We start from the raw sequence: 19336 nt of genomic DNA on the forward strand, positions 1-19336 counted from the left end.
AATAAATTCAACTCGATGTTATGATACTCTCTTAAAAGGCTTAGCTAGACTTGATTTCTGCCAGAAGTAAAAAGAAAGAGCTGTTGTTTTTGATGTTCATGCTTTAAAACAAATCAAACAGTATGGCTTTTTGAGTGGTTAAAAATCAGTGTGGGTAAGGAAATGGACATAATCTCTGTAAATCCTGCATGATGTTATACTGGAGATGAATTTGGTTATACGTATGTGCCAATGTGCTTCTGCAGACAAGAATTTGAAAAATGACAATGTATAAACAGTTCAGTATTGACAGATTTTCCGCTGTTCCTTAATGAACATATATCACTATTACACCAAAATGGAAGTTTAATGTTACAGAACCTCACTCACACAAAAATAATAATAATAAAATCCTTTAGGAAAAAAGAAGTTGAAATGTATCAACAAGTCAAAATTATGAGGAGGGATGGGGGGAGAGAGCTACAGTGAGCTGACTGTACAGTTGGAAAGACACGTGTACATCTTCTGTCTTTCATTGCCTTTGCTGCCCATGTTTCATGTTTAAGGGTGAGGCAGCAGAAAGGAATTTCAGTGGTGAATTGAATCTAGCCAAGAAAGTGGCTTGAAATCAAGCTTTGGGAAGAAGAGGGGAAAACTGCGCTGCAGGCAGATGGGCAACAGAGGGAAGGCAGGAAATATCTGCAAACAAAAGTAATGAAGTTTGATTTGTTTCTATGGTAAAGAAATGTGTCTGGAGGTGGATTAAGGTAGAAGCTGTGTAAAGTCTTGAAAACCAAGTCAAGTTACACGTTTGATTTGTAGCAGTGTTGTATGAATTAGCTGGAAAGTTCGTGGATTAACTCAAAAGTTTAGCTGGAAGAGGGTGGCTGGAGTTGCGTGTGGGAGGGAAAGCTTTGGCAGTGGACTTTTGCAGGGGCTGGAGCATGTGTGGACAATTGAAGGTGGGGGTCAAGGAGATGAGCAAGCAAGGGGTGGCTAAGCTGTCTGCACCTGGATTGGAAAGAGAGGTTGCCTCTACATCCAGTGCAGTTAGTATGGGTCCTTGCAACAAAACTGGAAAACCCCAAATGCCTTATCAATTTGTATCCATTTAGAAACAGTTTTCTGAAGTGGGGAGATCAACCAAGTACCTACAGTAGCATTTCCAAATTACTGGAAATCTTGCTGGATTCACAATGAACATGTAAAAGGACTTACTATGAGTACACTCACAGGATGTTTGTAATAGTAGGAGGAGAAAATGAGTAATCTTCTGGAAAGTGGTTTAACATATATACTGAAGCGACTGGTAGCTTTCATTACAAATATGTAGTTTCAGGGCGTAGTTTTGAGATCGTTTTAAACTGATCTGTAGGCAGATTAAAAGGGGTGTTCCCACCTTTTCCCATGCCCTGACCTAATTGTTGTTGCTTCCTCCCTTGTTCCAGTACTACCACTTGTGTGGCTCCCTGATTATTCGGGTCAGGGACCCATTGCCTGCCTTAAAAATCAGCTGGATCTGTGATCCTGCTGGCCTCAGAGCATGCAGGGCAGTGGGGAGGCTAGGCGTGGAGGGCTGCAACCTGCGTCCAGGGAAAACGTGGGCTTAAACCAGCATAAACTGACTGTGAATCCTGATGCCTTGTACATGTGAAAACACAGGGTAAATTGTGTAACTGTTGTGATCACGTAAAGTGACTGCGGAATGTGTTTCTATTCTCAATATCCTATTTTGGGGTTTCTTCACCTGGTACATGGAGCTGTGCCTGGAATTTGTTTCCCCTGAGGTTACAGTTGACTTGTGTTTACCAAAAATAAAGTCCTAAAACTTGGAAACAAGCATTTTGTTCTGTTTTGTTTACAGTTAATGCACTGGGACTTTGTTTCCCCTTGAAAGAAGTTACTGAAACTTAAAAATAAATGGAGATAGCTTTCTTAGGATTGCAGCTGCTTTTTGCTTTGTGTTCATATAGCATATCTCTTTCTGAAAATATCCCAGAAAAAGCTGCTTTGGTGAGCTTCCATATGTGGGTCTGTATCCCTACCAACATATGCAAGTGAGCAAAGCTAAATGAGCACAGTTGGTCCCATGCGCTTGGCTCACTGGTGCTTGGGCTGATCTGCATGGTGGGCACAGAGAAAGTGAGGATGAGGATGGTGCATTGTCTTCGAACACCTCTGAGGGAAAAGGGCTTGTTGGCTTTGTACAAATTTTGAAAATACATAAGAGGGCTACAGAGGAAGAAATGCTTTAAAAGGGGGGGGTGTGTACGCGTGTGTGTTTTTAAATACCTTGTAGTTCGAAGAAAGGCTTGTGTGAAATGCTTTTGAGAAGTAACCCTGACGTAAGTGGATGGATTAATGGTATGGTAGCGTAGTGGGTACTTGGCGGTGCTCCAGTAGTGCGAGACGAGCTCTTCTGAGACTGGTAAAATAGCTATGGCTTACTGTGGCATATGTAACCTGCGGTTCAATCATCACTGTGCAGCACGTAGAGAGGATCTCAAGTGCTATGTTGTGCTTTCCAGCTGGGGTGTCTGCTTGAAAGCAGTTGGAAGCTGCAGTGGTGCCTGATTATCCAGTGGGTGCAATGTTAGGGTCCTCTTGCTTTTAAGAACACCTAATCTGGCGTTTAATTTACTAGCCTGCTTGAGGTCTGCTGCCAAGGCTCCAACTGTTGCATAATGTTACACAGGAGGAATCGCTGGCAGTTTTCAAGCTGGCTATCATTCCAGATCACTCCCACATAAAGGAAATTGTAGCATACATGTAACTCTGAGGGTTTTTGTGCTGCTCTCAGCACAATCTAAAATGAAAGAAAATAACTAGGAAAACTAGAAAGAGTTTGCCTGCTCAGGCTGTAGCCCTTCTGCTTGTAGCAGCCTCATCTGCAGTCTTGCATGTGGAAGAGAATCCAGACAGTGACAGGTAAGAATGAAAGCCTTGCAAAGAAGCAACACCTCAATTGTTTTTTAAAACTTGAAGCACTAAAATTGCAAGTATTTTATAAAAGATGAAAGAATCCTCTTTTGGCTCAAACTGTTCTTTCATGTTCTGTGACTTTTGTGATTCCCAGAAAAAGCCAGACCCTTAATATTCAGACATCACAGGGCATCATAAGATTTTCCCCTCATTTCCATGCATGCCTGTTCCATACCCGTTTTCCTGTCAGTCTGATTCGTAATGTTCAAAAACATTCACTGCATATTTCCTTCTTCCCCACAGCAACAGCCCGAGTCTGAGACTGTTCATCTGTTCATCCCAGCCTTGGCAGTTGGAGCTATTATTGGCAAGCAGGGACAGCACATCAAACAACTTTCTCGTTTTGCAGGGGCATCTATTAAGGTATTATTACACTGACTAACTTTCTGTCTATTCTACATGACACTTGCAGCAAGTTTGCACAAGCCGTGTTTTTGTGAATGTCCTCCCCCACTCCATACTTAGAATGTGATGTGATAAATGGTACATTTGTTTATAAATCATCTTTTAATCTTCCTTGAGACAAGAAAATTAGAAGCATGTTTTCAAACGTCTCCCGAGGTGTGAAATATAAGCTGCAAAGAAAACTACTTTGGTGGTCTCCATTTCTTAGAAACAGACTTAAGTCTTAATGATGCAGTGCTTAAAGGCTTTCTTTTTGCTTTTGGTAAAGTGAAAATTGGTGAGGTAAATTCCCCTTCTAAAAACAGCACAGGTGAAGTCTCCTACTGCTGTGGCTGCTCTTGCTCTGTTCTAGATGGATCAGTCTGGGCTGTCAAGCTCTGACATCTCCATGCTGAAGCATTGGTGTGTTAAAATCATCCACGTACTCCAGGCTCCTGGGGTTGGGCAGTTCTTTAACATCCAGCTGTTTGTTGACTGCCTCAATGTAGCTAAGAACAAGACGGTTTCAGAGGTTGACCTAATGGAAGCTTAAGTTTGAATTTTAGTCAGTTTGGTGAAATTCTCCTTGGCTGTCTGTAGCGGTTAGTACCAATTGCAGTGGTAGTAAGGCCTTGGGTTTCTGCTACTAATGCTGTTGCAACCACAAGTATCTTCTCTAGAGGCTTGAGCTTTTTTTCTTGTAAATAGCCAGTTCTGCTACTCTATACTGTAAAGATAATGTTTGGGCCTAAATTTAAGAAGTAAAAAAAAAGAAAAAAAATTATAGTGTGTAGCTTTGTTTTGTGATGTTAGATTAACATTTTCCTGCAGAGATGAACCAAATGTTTTCTTCTCAGTTCTTTTTTGACTCAGATGATGTGGCCTGTTTATTGAGTGCTATGGCAGGGATCTGCCAAAGGTCAGGGGCAGAGAGGCAGGAGTTGGCTATGCTGACTTGAGCTTGGTGAAGCCAGTTAGGCTGGGCTTGGCTTGGAAGGTGTTCATCTAAGTGTGCAGAACAAAATAATTGGGGGACCCTGGTGAGTGAATCTTGTGTGTGGTTTGCCGAATGCCAAACCATTTACTGGCCAGTCAACCAACTGGCACACTGCCCAGTTCCATCCTCTATTGAGCAGTACATTAAATAGTTGTTATACTACCCACATGGTTTACATTAGAGCATTAATAATCATATTTTTAGGGGAAAAATTGAATAAAAGAAAGTGAGAGGTGTTGATTTTTCTTTATCAAATCTGTCTTGCATGGAGGTGTGATGTATCACATGTATTTCCTCTTTCTCTCCCCATTCCCATGGTTTGTATCTAAAGATTAAGTGGTATATGGAAGGTATTGCTAGGTGGAGAGAGAAATGTGAAATAACCTGGACCTCCAAGAACACGTCCAAACTAGTTCTTTAGTTGGTCCTTGGAAGACAGTTTAGTGGAAAGGGAGTTTCCCATGTTTCTCACGCATCTGGCTAGCTGTGGCCTCAGGCTTCCTCTACTAGCTGGCACCCCTCTACCCAACACATTTAACATATCTGTATTAATTGAATTTCAGTTAAAAGTTTGTGAAAGCTCTGGTCTTTTGTTCCTTTAGTAATAATAAAGTAAAGACTATTTTTGTTAAAATAGGATTAAATCTTAACAGAACTGTACAGTTATAAAGTATGCTTGCTAAATTAGGAAGTTGCATGTATGCTTATCAACTAAAACAAAAATGCAACTTCACCTGTAATCTGACAGAACAATATGGAGCAGCACACTTGCTTCTGTGTGAAAGTGTTAAATATGACAGTAGTAAATTATTCAAAACTTCCGAACTTCCCTTGTGCTGACCACCTGCTCTTTATCATAACTTCTAAGCAAAATAATAAATTGGGAATCATCAAGGAATCTGTGCTTTTAGCTAAGAGTTGGAGGGAGTGCTGCCTAACTAACTTTTATCTTGCCAGGCTGTAGTAATCGTACTTTGTGGAGGACATAAAGTCTTTGTGCATGACACTGAACTTGTTTTGAGTTGTGCTGTAGATTATTCTAGATGAAAACATTTTACATCTCCATGCATCATCTTCGTGCTTGTGCTGAGCTTTGTAGATCTGATGAAACTTGTTAGCCAAGAAGCAAGACTAAATAAACTGCAGATGCACAGGGGTTCTGCACAAGGCTGCGGTGCCCAGCCTGTCACTTCAGAGGTGCACGTGGCTGTTGATGTGCTCAGGTTGTGTCCCTGTGCTGGGGGTCATTGCTTGGTAATGAAGGGTCAGTGTGGGGCTCCAGCAGATGGAATTATTCAGCAAAGGAGCCAGGCAGAGATTTCTGGGCTGTCTGCTGCCCACCCTGTACTACAGTGCTGGGACCTGCTGGGAACCATTAGTATCTCCTTGGTTATGAATTATTCTCAGAGCAGCCCTTCCTGTCTCTGAAGGAGTTGGGATGAGCGTTACAGGTTTTAGGTGTATGAAGTTGTCAGCTTGTAATGGCATATGGAAGACTGGTTGTTTTCCAGTTAGGAATGTAAAGCTATTTCTCTCAGAAGTTAAAAATTCACCACTTGGATACTATTTATATGTATGTAACTTCTTCCAAGACCAGACAGCCAAAATTAACACTGAAGTCTCTTAGGTTGCCCCTTCAGACATTGAAATGTTAGTTAGTACATGTTTCTTTCACAGCCCTCGGCCATCTTTTACTTAAGCTGCTGAGAAAAGGACATTCTAAGATAAAAGCAAAGCAAAAAATGTCCCAGAACACTTAAACACATGCAAGATGTAATGAAGGCTTGATGGAAAATATTTTCCCTGAAATTTCAATAATGGCGCTGGTGTTCGCTAAGAAAACATGAGGTGATTGAGAGGCAAACTACAATGTCCTTTTTACATGAACGGCAATTATCAGGCTAAGCTCTGTTAAGTCAGCTGCCTCCAAATGTGCCTTGAAATTTTGCCCCTCTAAAATATGTGTTCCAAAGAATGAATGGATTTAATCTGTGCTTGCCTTTACCACAACGTCATGTCATATACATGTACTGCTGTAAAATGAATGTGTATCTTTAGATATAGCCAGTTGGAATGCAGAAATCATATGAAAAATAAATATGCAAACCAGATATCTAGTATGCAATGTCTTCTCCATCTTAGGGTACAATATGAATAATTACATAAACTTTTGTTAGCAAAATTCTTTAGTGAAAATGATGCATGGTGACTGGTAATTTGTCTGAAATAAACTACAGCTGTTAAATATGAATAACATCCCTATGCCAACAGCTAAGATGAAATCCTGTAGTGTTTAATATATTGCCCATTCAACAGCAGCTATGTAATAGTAGATGCAACAATGGAGATGTCAGTTGTGATAAACAAAAGATTCATCCAGAATGTCAGAGGCTAGTTTGAATTATTTAATGCCACTGGAGTCTGAGAACAACACCCACAGAAATCTTACTTTTGTGGTGACATGAACTGCTAAAGACCCTACAGGCGTCTCTGTCTCAGCTCTGGTGGAGCTTAATTTTTATTTGGGTCATACAAATAAATGTCTGTAGATACAAACCCCTTGGAAACTGCGAACTCATTGTCCAGTATAGAGGAATGTTTTTGGATCTGATTAGTTAAAACAGTAAAGTGATCTTCTGTTTTCAGGGGGATGGACACAAACTTTTGCTAATGAGCAAAACTTGTTAGAAAGAATATTTAAGTTAGTGGGTAGGGAAGAGAATCTTGGTCTATTAACCATACTTGTCTTTTTGAAGGCTACATGTCCTACATCACTCATAGCCACATGAAAATACCTTGTGGGATTTCACCATATGTGGATGAGTAGCTATGCTTTTAATTTTCAGAAGTAAATTTGCTTATGGTTTAGTCAATTTATCTGTATTTCATTACAGCTAATTAATGCACTTTAAAGAGAACAAACCTGTCATGACTGAAGTGTAATGCTGCTGCTGTAACGAATAATTTTTCACTCTTGAACAGAATGTGAGACTGAAATGGGGAGGAGGAGGCTTTAAACTATTCCTTCAAAAGATAGCTACCAAAAGCTATGTTTATCCATTCCAGATTGCTCCTGCTGAAGGACCAGATGCCAAGCTGAGAATGGTTATCATCACTGGACCTCCAGAAGCTCAGTTCAAGGTACAACATATAAAAACTTGTCAGTCTGTAGTAGCCTTTGGACTGTAAGGGACAATATTGAAAATAAAACACTTGGTTCCAAGCACCATTTTATTCAGAATTTTAGTAAACACTTCACTTTTTCTTTCCTTTTGCCAAAAGGTATCTCTTATGAGTAAAAGTAATACAGTACTATCACAGGCCACATTCTGGTCACCTGAAAACTGGTGGGAGTTTCATGTAAGTTAGAATCAAGTCTAGCATGAAAATATGGCCATATTACATTCCTAATTTTCTCTTTTATCTACGAGCACAATAGTTCAGTCTTTCTAGCCTGTCTTAATACATGCAACAGTTTAGTGTGTTTAATTGAAATAACAAAGCTGACAAGATGAGAGACTGAGTCTTCCCAGGTTACTGTTGCAGGCCAAATGGAAAATGCTTTTTGGGTAGCTCTACAGATAAATGCAAGATTTCTAATTGTATTTCCACTACAACTACAAGGAGATACTCAACATGATTTATCTCATTTGTTTTCAAATTGAGTTCTGGAGTGGCCTTCTGTCTGAAGTGCCAAGGGATAAATCTAGTTACCCCCAAAGGAGTTGACGACGTTAGGAGTGATGCAGACAGCTCAGTGCAGCAGCCTGGCCTCATCGCAGATGAGGTCCAGAGCAGGTAGAAAGTCACTTGAGAGTTCATGCCCTGGCATTGTTCTCTTGCCTGTTCTTGTTTTTTGTCTTTGTATTTTTGCTTCAGGGCATCTTGCAAGAAGGAAGTGCACAAACTTCAGGCATATCTAGAATCAGTTTCATTAAAGCCTTTAGGAATTCTGGAGAAGTATCTGGGCAGGTATTTTGGAGTGCAAATAGCGAACTAAATGGATTTGGGATTATTGCTCAGTTAGCATATACTTTAGAGAAGCTGTTGAAGGCAAAGCATAATTCAGAAGCTTTGCCTCCTTGAGGTTTTCTGCATGCATGTGGGCTTGGCCACATGGCATGTTCAACATGTAGGGTGCTCTTGTGATCTGGGATCAGCACAAGGTCAGATTCTGGCTACCTTTTCTTTCCATCAGATTTCAGTGAACTTACCTTCAAGTAGTAGCAGGCTGAAGTAGATTTGGGTGTCCCTTACCCTGACTTTTCATGTAGGCAAAGGCTTGTCCTCAGGCTTCCTCCCCAAGATAGACGTGAAGTCCCACAGAGTTCTTTTGCCAGCTCTTCTCCCAACCTGGATCATCCAAGGAGGAAAGTCTCCCTTTTCTGCACCCCATACATTGGTTAAAACCACATCAGTCAGCCACTTCTCTACACTTGGGCTTCTGCTTGCAAAGAGGGATCAATGTGCTAGCACAGGTGATGCTCCTGAGTATGCTGGTCTTGTGAAGGAGAGGAGTTATCCCTTGGGGCTTCCTTCAGCTCCAGCCCTTGTAGTCTTTTACTACTCTTTGAACAATGCCTTCTTGACCGAGATGGGCAGAGGGAGAGTTCAGTCCTTTCTTTTATCACCAATGTTGACCTGAAGCATGCCTTACAGTCAGGGCCAAGCTTCATTAATTCTGTCCTTAAGCTCTGTTTAAGAAGGGTCTTCTTTATCTTTGAGCATAGGCTATTGCTTGTTAAGCACCAAGAATGTAATCTGGGTGCACAACAACTTGAAGAGGGAATAGCTGCTGCTCATATGAGTAACCAGCTCTTGGAGAGGTGGCATCATCCCAGAGCCTGTGAGTTTAGCATCCTTTCCCTACTACATTGTGTTCTGCTGCTTGTGATTCATGTCCGTGGTAGCTGCAGTGGCTGCACCCCTGTCTTCCTCAGCTGCAGTAGTAGCCTGAGGATGTTGTGGTATGCAGGGCTATTTATTAGTAAGGCAATGGGAAGAGAATATACCACTGTTTACAGCCTCTGCTGCAGTGCTCCCTAGAGTTTAGGCATACCCGTGACACCAATATTCAGAGATGATCATGTTGCCTTGGGTAGGGGACATGTGCGAGTGAAGTGGAATCTAGTGTAGACAATATATTTCAGGAATTTTACCGTGAAGGAGCTGCAGCCCAGTTAGGTTATTTCCTTTCCTTAAAGACTTTTTCAAGAGCTGAGATTTGGGATGTTGGAAATACATTACTATCTTTTAAAAAGTCAGCATCCCACTTTGCTTTATAATTCAGCAGAAGTGCATGCTTTTTTCCTATAGTACCTCTTCCACTAAGCCCTGCAGTCTATGCAGGTTGTCAAGGTGTTATGCACATGAAAAGCATTGCTATTGAAATAAAAAGGGCTATGCTGGCTACTGTCTGTCTCTAACAAATTTGGAAATAGTTTTAAAATCTCTAGTTCAAGATGATAGCTGGGAGTAGTATTGCATCTGCTTTTGGCAAAACCTTTTGAAGTATTTTCCTGGAGTAGGAATCTCTGATTCTAGGGCTGTTGATGTTGCCAGAACATGGTAGTTGTACTGAGTTTTTGTATGGCTTTTTTGTTGTCTTTTGTTTCACTGGAAAGATGATAGCTTTTGTCCTCTGTGACAGGGTACCACAACCTGCAGTATCCCATCTAGGTCAAAGCTATGCACTACAGATTTTTCCATACTCTTCAGGTGGAATCTGACTTCCTCAAAATACTGAGTACTTTCAGCTCCAAGGTCACAAAATGTCTTTCATCTTACCCATTCTAGAGTAGCATGAACTTGAGTAGGCTTTTAGGACATGAGCCAGAAATAAGATAAAATAAGCTGCCACTATTTAACATAATTATCACATCATGCAATCTTTTTGGACTTTTCATATTCCATTACAGTGGTGGCCTGTAAGATGGTTGGATTTAGCATGTACGCAGTGATAGGGCTGGTGAGGGTGACTTAAAGGTGGTAAAGAATCTGAACTGGAAAGGCTTTGTGGTCCTAGGTTTGTGGTCTTCACAGAGCATGTCTCTTCAGTATCTCAATAGAAATGTTCTTTTGATTCCTCTAGGAGATACAGAGTAGAAAATCTGGTTACCATTTCTCAAGAATTCACTGATGAATGGCAGGGAATAAGGAAAAGAATGTGTTTAAAAATCAGCAAGATTCATGAGCTTAGTCTCAGCGGACATTCTTCTTGCTACCTGGCACTTGCATGTTCCCCAGAAAAGGGAACTGTGTGCTGGTCAGAGTAATACTGTTCCCATGGTGCTATTTAGATCTAGCTAGTTTGATTTTTTCACTTTAGAAAATTGAGCAAGCCCAGATTTATTTATTTTTAAACAATATGTTGTAATGGATTTTGAAAGTAAGCCGCTTGCTCTAATTGGGGTCTTTATCCCATGACTTGTTGTAGGGGTGGCTTTTTTTTTTTAGCGTCCTTAAAAAGATAGGTTTCGGAGCCAATTAATGACATTCTGTGCTTCTGGGTGTAATAAAAAATGCTTCAGCCAGACAGTTCTTCTCTCTACCACTCTTTTACAGAGATGCAATAGTTTCTTTTAAAAGCAGTATTTCTACTGAAAAGCAGAAGAATAATAATCTCTGTTAAATTGCTCCGTGATTCCCTGGTTTGTCATGGAATCTTTAAAGTTGGACAGCTGTGCTTCTTAGTTTGGTACAAAGACTTCTTTTAGAAAAATAGTTACTGTATTTATTAGGGAAAAACGTTTTGTCAGGGTTGTGTACCGAGAATTCTCCTGTCTGTGGAATTTCTTGAAGTTAACTAGGTTTCAATAAGCACATTCTCTAACTGAAAGCATTTTTGCAGGCTCAAGGGAGAATCTATGGAAAACTTAAAGAAGAAAATTTCTTTGGACCTAAAGAAGAAGTGAAACTTGAGGCTCATATAAAAGTGCCATCCTATGCTGCTGGTAGAGTTATTGGTAAAGGAGGCAAGACAGTAAGTAGCTGAAATAAAACTTGTAGTGTTGTTCAGTTAAGTTTCTTATTTCAGTGTGTATATATGTATAAGGCTTAAACATTTAGCTAACAGCTAATCGTCTGAAGTTACATTAAAGCAGGTGCTATTTTCTTAGCTGTACTTGTTAAGCTTTCCTTTCTTCTAGTGTGGAGTCAAGAGAAGCCAATCTCATAGTATGATATATTTAATCTTAAAAAACAAAACAAAACTAACAAAAATCAATAGTCCCAGTCAGATCTGCAGGACTTTTATTAATAGAAATGTAGCTCTTCCATTTAGAACGAATACATTCCCACTAAAGACCTGCTTCTGTGAACCTTAGCTTATGCCAGATTTTGCAAAAAGATTTCACTAATCTTATTTAATTAAAATCAGATCTAATGTGTCCAAAGGTGGCATTTCTGGCCAAAACTGAGTGAAAGCATAATTTCTAAATAAGTGGTAGGAAATTAAGACATGTTCAGACCTCAATATTACAAAAAGAAAAAAAAAATTTGCTTCAACTTAATTGATGTAATTTCTTTGGCTCAGTTTGTTGCATAAAATAACATCACTAGGATTGTTCAGTCCTGAAAAGGTGCTGGTACTCTAGTATTTTCATATGGCTGTAAGTCAGGAGCTAGCAGATACTTGCAAAGAAATGGTTCAGTCTTGGGTCTCCATCCTTGAGTGCAATGGGATCTTGAAGTTAAGTGTCAGGAGGCAGCGTGACCTCTTTCGTTACTTGATTGGTAAGAAGTTTAAGGACAAACATCTCTGAAAAGTTGTTCATTTAGAGTATTTTTTATTAAATAATGCTATGCATTTCTAAAATAAAATGGATGTAAATGGGACAGAGACTCTAACCATACATCTACTTATAACACTATGGAAGCTGATAGGCTACTGAACATAATTTGGACACTTCTCATTGTTCTGTTTGGAGTTCTCCATCTTGTGGAGGTTTTTCAAGGAAAAATGTAAAAATACTTTGACCTTTTTTTTTTCTTCCCTACATTATATGTTGCATGAGGTTTCTGACTTTAAACTTGTAAACTCAACTGTAAATACTGTGGTATCTATTTGCTTTTTTAAGTAATGTATTTAACACCTTCTCTGTGTTGTATTTAGTCTTTAAAACACTTCTACAAACCTAGATAACTTGGTGCTAATTTATGTTAGAGACATAAGAGGCTCATCTTGTGGAGTGCACACTGCTGCACAAAGATGCTTCTGTTAGTGAGTTTCTTTTTTTAAACATAACTTAGAGGATGATGTTTCTGTGGTCAGCAGTATCTTTGAGGCTTGGGGGTTGTGGGATATTTGTTTAAGATTTTCTGACAACTTCTATCTATTTATAGGTAAACGAGCTTCAAAACTTGACAAGTGCAGAAGTTGTAGTCCCTCGTGACCAGACACCTGATGAAAATGATCAGGTGGTTGTGAAAATAACTGGTCACTTCTATGCATGCCAGGTAAGAGGACTGGAATGAATTTCTGTATTACCTTGATGTTTCCATAGTCTGTTTTATATTCAAGTGCAGAGTCAAGGGACGGAAGACTTTTTTTCAGGATATAGAAAGCACTGCTTGCCAGGCTCCTCTAGTTGTCTTGCTGCAATAAACTTTCCTCATGCCTGTGAGAGATTTATAACAATATTGCACTGTTACATATGTAAAACTATCTCCTTAAATTCTCCTATCAATATATGTAGGCTCTGGCATTGCTAAAACTTTCAAAGCGAAAGAAAACCCAGGTTGTGATTGGACTGAAATTCAGATGGAAGGGAGGTACAAGCCATCTCATAGTACCTGGCAAGAACTGCACCTATATATGCAATTTGTCCGCATCACCCAATCTATTGATTTAATATCAGAAAGAAAAGGATCACAAGATTCCTTCCCTCACTTAACTCTTAGTTCAGACCAATTCCTTTTGATACTTCGCTACAGGTGACTTCTAGTTCAGAAAGGAGATGGGAGGGCTGGTAAGTCCTGTAAGTCTGACCTTCTGGATTCCCTGGTGTATAAAAAAAATTGTCCACTCTCTATTAAGACAGTGGTTCTTATAAAACATTTGTGTCTCCAGAGGAGTAAAATGAAAGTAGCCTGTAGCTTCAATAGTCTTAATGTTGGTAGTCATCTTCCTATGCTCATGCTTTCTATATTACAGATGTGAAAACTGACCATGCAGGTAGTTGTAGTAGGTGGGAAAAAGACAAAAAATTAAAAATTGAAGTTGTACATAATGACTAACCCAAGTGTATTTTAACTAGTGAGTAATCTTGTCACTACTAGGAATTTAGTTATTCCAGATTTTCTTAATCCCAGTAGCATCTATAGTCAGTTGTAAACAGCAGTCACTGCAGCATGACATCTTGATGGATTGTTTCTTCTGCTTTGTTTTTCAGCTTGCTCAGAGAAAAATTCAGGAAATACTGGCTCAGGTAAGAAGGCAGCAGCAACAGCAAAAAACATTGCAAAGCGGACAGCCTCAGCCAAGACGAAAATAAAGGTTTAGGAAATGGCCCATCAGAGACAGATGCCAGACCAAAGACAGACTGTGCGACAGAGAGACGGGTGGTGAGCACCTGTTGAAGTTATATGCAGAAGATCCACCAAGCCAATCACCTGTTTGAGGACCAGGCAACCGTTGAACGCTGTCTCTGAGAATGTATTCTTTAGGCTCTCTCAAACTTTTGAAACCCAGCTTTAAAATAAGGACCCCTTCACTTCCCTTTTGTTCTATTCTCACAATTTAACATAAACTCGTTAGTCTTTTTTATTGTTCTTATTATTCCCCAACAATTTTAGAACTTGGTTTAATGAAGCTTTCTCTTCTGAGTTCACTGGTTAAAAAAAAAAAAGAAAAGAAAAAAGACAAAAAAAAAAAAAAGAAAAGGCATTGCTCTTATAGGTCCAGTTGTAAAAGAAGAAACACATTTGGAGGGTGGGATTGCGGGTGGGCTAGGGTTAGAGCAAGGGTATTGACCAGAGTTTAAGTGTTAGTCCCAATGTTGAAACAAGTGGCATTTTTTAAAAAGAATTTGGTTGCATTTTTACATAACACTGCCATGAATAACCTAAGGGAAGTGTTGAATGGTGTTGGCCAGGGCATAAAAAGATAAATATGCATTTTACTAAACTACCTCAGGCATTTAGTACCTCAATGAGAAATTGTTCCTTTTTTGCTTTTTTTTTTTTTGGTATTTTGTATACTTTATAAAGCTAATAGTTCTTGAGCATTTTATTTTTTTAAAAAAAATTAAAATTTGATCAGCCACCAGCCAGGAGTACTACAGACTTACCGGGGAAAAATATAGTAGAGCACTTCTAGCTGCTGGCTGATGGGAGTAAGGTGGGTAAAAAAAACATAGCCTCAGATTTTCTGAGGGTTTCAACACCATCATTTGTTTAAAAAAAAAAAAAAAAATTCAGTGAATGTTCAAAAGATAGTGAATGATGCCAACATTCTGATAGCAGCAATGCCGTTTAGTTTTCTTTTAAGATGGGATGAAAAAGTTTGTGACGGTACTTTTTTGGGAACAGGACAAGGAAGTGATGGCAAGAGGCTGGGGTTGGGGGAAAAATTTAGAAGGCTGCAAGAGGCTGAATTTTTTTTTTGTGCTACTTGATTGAATGCATGAACCCTTTGTGCCTTTGACCATCACTACCTAATAATGCTACATTTAACCATTTGCAGCCCATTTGGACTTTGCCATTTTGTTCAAAGAGCAAGCTTCATCTTCAGTTTGATAGAACACTTGATCTGCCAGAGCATATTTGAGGCCACGAGGGTCTCTGCTGTCTGCAGATCATATCATACTGCTTTCAGTTACCACGATGGGGGAAGGTCAAACAGTGTTTGATCACATTGAAAGATAATGAAAGGCTAAGTTTACGTATCCAGCCGCTGTTATGGGCCACACTAAGCCACTTTTGAAGGTTTTAAGAACAATTACTAGGAAAAAAAAAAAAACAAAACCACAAAACAACAACCTCTCTAGCCTGGCTTATAATAGATGCAGCAGGATTTATGCACGTTCTGCAACCAACCATTAGAGAAGAAAAAAAAAATGTCAAAAGGCAGGGATAACAGGAAAGTTACCAAATTTTTTAATTTCCGAATGTAATTTGAATGATGATTGTGGTAATAGTGACACATTCAAGTTTCTACAATAAACTTCAGTCTACCTCAGTTTAAGAAAAAAAAAATGTGGCAACACATGGTGCATAAAGACTGCTGTGTGTGTGTGTGTGCGCGTGCGCGCCTGTATGTGTGTGGTCGACAGAGCCATGCTATTACCTCTGAACCTTTTTTTGTGATGTTTTTTGTGCATGAGATGATCAGAATCACCATGCTGCACTGATTTGAGGGGCACAACGAGCAAAAACATTTGTTTCATCATTTTGTTATCTACCTCTTAGGTTCATGTTGAAATAGAGGCATTACTACATAGACTAGATAATTTTCCCAAAGATCATTGTTGTACAGATTAGATAATTTTGAAAATGGTCTGAAGTGTTTTTCCTGCATCTCTTCTTTACTAATTGGTTTAAAAACCACAAACTTATGTTGTAGTTTTAGCAAAGAAAAATGAGTTTCTTTTCCTTTTTTTGACAGTGACCTTCATCTAGCCTTTAGGATAATTTTTTTTCTTACAATGAATTTAAAATTACTGAAGTATGAAAAGTCATAGCATTTTAATTTTTTTGAGGCTTAAGTCAGTCTGACATTCCTTTCTTAACATTTGAGAAGGATTTGACTTCATTATTTTCCATAAAAATTACTTTACAAATAGGTGCTGCATTTACATCTGCTGATTTAAATACTGTCATCTCTTAAATTTCTAGACTTAGCATGGTAAATCATGTTTTTCTTTTCAATTGAGACTCGGTAATTTGGAGTATTTGGGAATAGCTAGAAAGTAAATACTGTAAATGATTTCAATATCCACAAAGTATGGATCATTTTTCATCTGTAATGTGCCCCCCAATGCAGCTCCACTTGCCAGATGCCTCTGAATGGAATAAAGAGTTTAACTCCTATCATCAGATAAAGTTGTGTGGTGTTTTTTTAAATTAGAGGCATAGGGACAGACTGTTCTAAGTATTTGTGGTACTTTGATCAAGTTCGTTTTCTGTCCATAATAATAACTGGGTAAGGATGAACAGTCACCCACAAGTATTCCATAGCTGCTAGTGCACCCAGAAGCCAGCTTACAATGTTTGCACTTCCCAATACAGTGATTTCTGTGGCTTATAATTCATCTTCTCCCTCTCATATAACAATGCTATACAGGCTGTAGTACAACCTATAATTCATGGTTTCAGTCTTATGCAGGTCACTTAGGCTGATTTGCTGTGGAAGGGATGTGTACTCAACAGTCCTGACCTTTAAAAGGTTTGGAGTGAGATCTGAATTGCAGTTAACTTTTTAATTTTTTTTTTTTGGCTGCTTTTTACTGTGTCTTTACTTTGGTGCTCTCAGCATGATGAAGCTGTGTAATGAACATGGCCCTAGAAGCTTGGATAGGCAGAATCAATCATGCTAGCAAGCAACAGCAACTTGTATCTCACTCCTACCACCACAACCTAAACACACACCACTTGCCAGTGAGGTGGTGTTGCCTCTCCATTTAGATCCTTGTTAACATTATTTGGAATAGAAATGAGACTAGATGTTTAACTGAATGCTTTAGAGTGAGAGGGAGGGGTTGGGGAATGAAGGACTGTTGTGAGTAGTGCAATTCTGTATCTTTTAAAGAGGAGTGGAAAACCAAACTTGTTTTCCAAACTTTTGCACCCTCCCACTTGTCTTGACAGCTCATTTACTGGGACCAACCTGCAGAAAGAGGGAATTGAAGAAGCGATGTCTGTAGAAGACACTGCGTAGGGTATTGCATTTCACAGGGAACTGTAAGCTCATTTTTCCATGCCAATATTGAGCTATTTTCTCAGAACCAGCATCCCTGCCATTTGAGCAACACAAGAAGTTAAGCCTTCCTCTGTATTGCTGGTGCATTTGTGACAGCTAAACCCGATTGTTTTAAGCATTTGCTTAATCATGATGCTTTTATTTGCTTCCAACCTTCCAAAGCTTTAATTCCTAAGCTGCAATTTCAAAGGCATGCGCTCTTTGTATTAGTTTCCATTAAATGAAGCGTGTATGGTGTGCAGGACAGCATGGTCTCAACATGGTACTAGGGCATAGGATTTTTAAACGAAAATGGGAAATTGTGGCGTAAGCACTCAAGAGGGGCTGTAACAGAGATGTTAGCTCAACTAATGGATGCAAACACAGCTTTGTAACAGTTACTCAAATGCAGTGCAGGAAACTAGTGAAACGATGACAAAAGTTCCACCTTGATAATTGTTTCTCCTGTTCATCCCATCATCAAGGGATCCTGCACAGACACAAATCTGCACGTACCTCTGTACAGGAGGACCAAAACCTGCTCAGTATTTTTATTTTACACAGAAATCACCTGATCTACAGAGCTGAAACCATTCCCAAATGTCCTCCTTCCACAAGGGGTTTAATGTTGCACAGTACTGATCATCCAGACTGCCTTTGTTAATTCCTAGGTCCCAGCTTTTAGGAGGGTCAGGCCACTGGCTCACCAAGTCAGGCAGGTAACCTGGCTGGGGCATTGCAGTAGCAGGGCAGATTATGATTGCTTCTGTTAAATGGGGGATGAGTTCTTTTCCTGAGCTGGCAGTTCTGATTATTTAATAGCAACCAGTGGATGTTCCATATAACTCCTTCTCACAATGTGCTTTGGCAGTAACTTCAGTTATACTTTTACATTTATTTTACTGGATTTTGTCTCCTCAGTTCATTTGATTTTTTTTTTTTTTTTTTTGTCTTGTCTTACAGACTACTACCCTTTCCAGCTGTAAGAGTCCTAGTCTGTTCACATGAAAGCTGTTCCCTATCTCTTACTGTTCTTTTCTGGGTGTTCCTTTCATTACTCTGCTCTGTGAGACAGGATACTGTATGTGGTTCTGGTTACCAAATGTGGGTTCATATAATGGCATAATGTTTGCTGAACCTGCCTCTATTCATCTAGTATTACTTATCTTCAGCAGCAGCAGTAAAAGGCAAATGGTTTCAGGGAATGATCCACAGTTACGCCTACGTATCCCTCCTAGGAGGAAATGCCTGATTTAGAAACCATCAGTCTGCAAGACAGCCAGGGTTATCCTTCCCCCATGTGGATTACTTACTGACAAGTACCATAGAGCATTTTGAAAATATTTCTTTGCAGTCAGACTTAACCATCAATACCTCTATTTTGTGGGCAAAGATGTTTTATCTGCATAGTTAACTACATCTAATAAATGCTCCTTGCTTAATTTGCAGAACTTTCTGCTGTGTCGTATCAAAGAGCAGGTGAACTCAGGGGCAGTTATTCCTGAAAGAACAGAGGCTAGACCCAGCAAGAAAACATGACCAGTCTGAAAGGAGGGAGGCTTTTTGTTTCATTTTTTGAAAACAACTGAATGCACACACCCCTTCCCACAGGCACAAAAACCAATGTCACTTTCTTTGAGCATTACAAGCAGCAGCTGCTGTGCAGGGAAAAGATGCAGACAGGCCTTGAAATAGTTTGTGGGGCTATGAGGGAAAAAGGCCATTACCCTCAGGATCTACTGTTTCTGCTTCCTGAGGCACAGCAGAGCAAGCTTCTCCAGAAGGAAGAGATCCTAATCTAGTGATGAAAGCCCTGCCCTGTAGCAGAGAAAAGCATCTTGTTTTACATACGAGAAGTTTTGTTACCACCTTGAAGCTCTTCTAACTGGTTATTAGACCATGCAGCAGTCAGACTAAGAACAAACCGCGCAATGACTTCTGAAAGTGCTTAACAGTTCAGTAGCAGCAAGTAATGCCCAGTGACTAAGGACTTCCTTTAGAACTACTTTTGCTCACTTCAAAGGAGCTGAAGGTTTATACTGCCATAGCATGTTGCCTCAGTTTCCAGAAACAAGGTGAGACAAAAACTAGAGGAG

At 39.6% G+C, this 19336-nt stretch overlaps 1 protein-coding gene across 2 annotated transcripts in view; it reads left to right on the forward strand.

Annotated features, from left to right (window-relative positions):
- IGF2BP3 (insulin like growth factor 2 mRNA binding protein 3) overlaps positions 1 to 15308 on the forward strand; it is a 118020-nt gene extending 102712 nt beyond the window's left edge. For both annotated transcript variants that reach the window (XM_069773341.1, XM_069773349.1), the window contains 5 exons: positions 3205 to 3324; positions 7409 to 7483; positions 11193 to 11324; positions 12686 to 12799; positions 13735 to 15308. In XM_069773341.1, the coding sequence (XP_069629442.1) occupies positions 3205 to 3324; positions 7409 to 7483; positions 11193 to 11324; positions 12686 to 12799; positions 13735 to 13836 (543 nt within the window). In that variant the 3' untranslated portion in view covers positions 13837 to 15308. The remainder of the gene's footprint in view (positions 1 to 3204; positions 3325 to 7408; positions 7484 to 11192; positions 11325 to 12685; positions 12800 to 13734) is intronic.
- The last annotated feature ends 4028 nt before the right edge of the window (positions 15309 to 19336 follow it).

This window comes from Haliaeetus albicilla, chromosome 2 (genome assembly GCF_947461875.1).
Source record: "Haliaeetus albicilla chromosome 2, bHalAlb1.1, whole genome shotgun sequence".
In the NCBI taxonomy this organism is placed as follows: Eukaryota; Metazoa; Chordata; class Aves; order Accipitriformes; family Accipitridae; genus Haliaeetus; species Haliaeetus albicilla.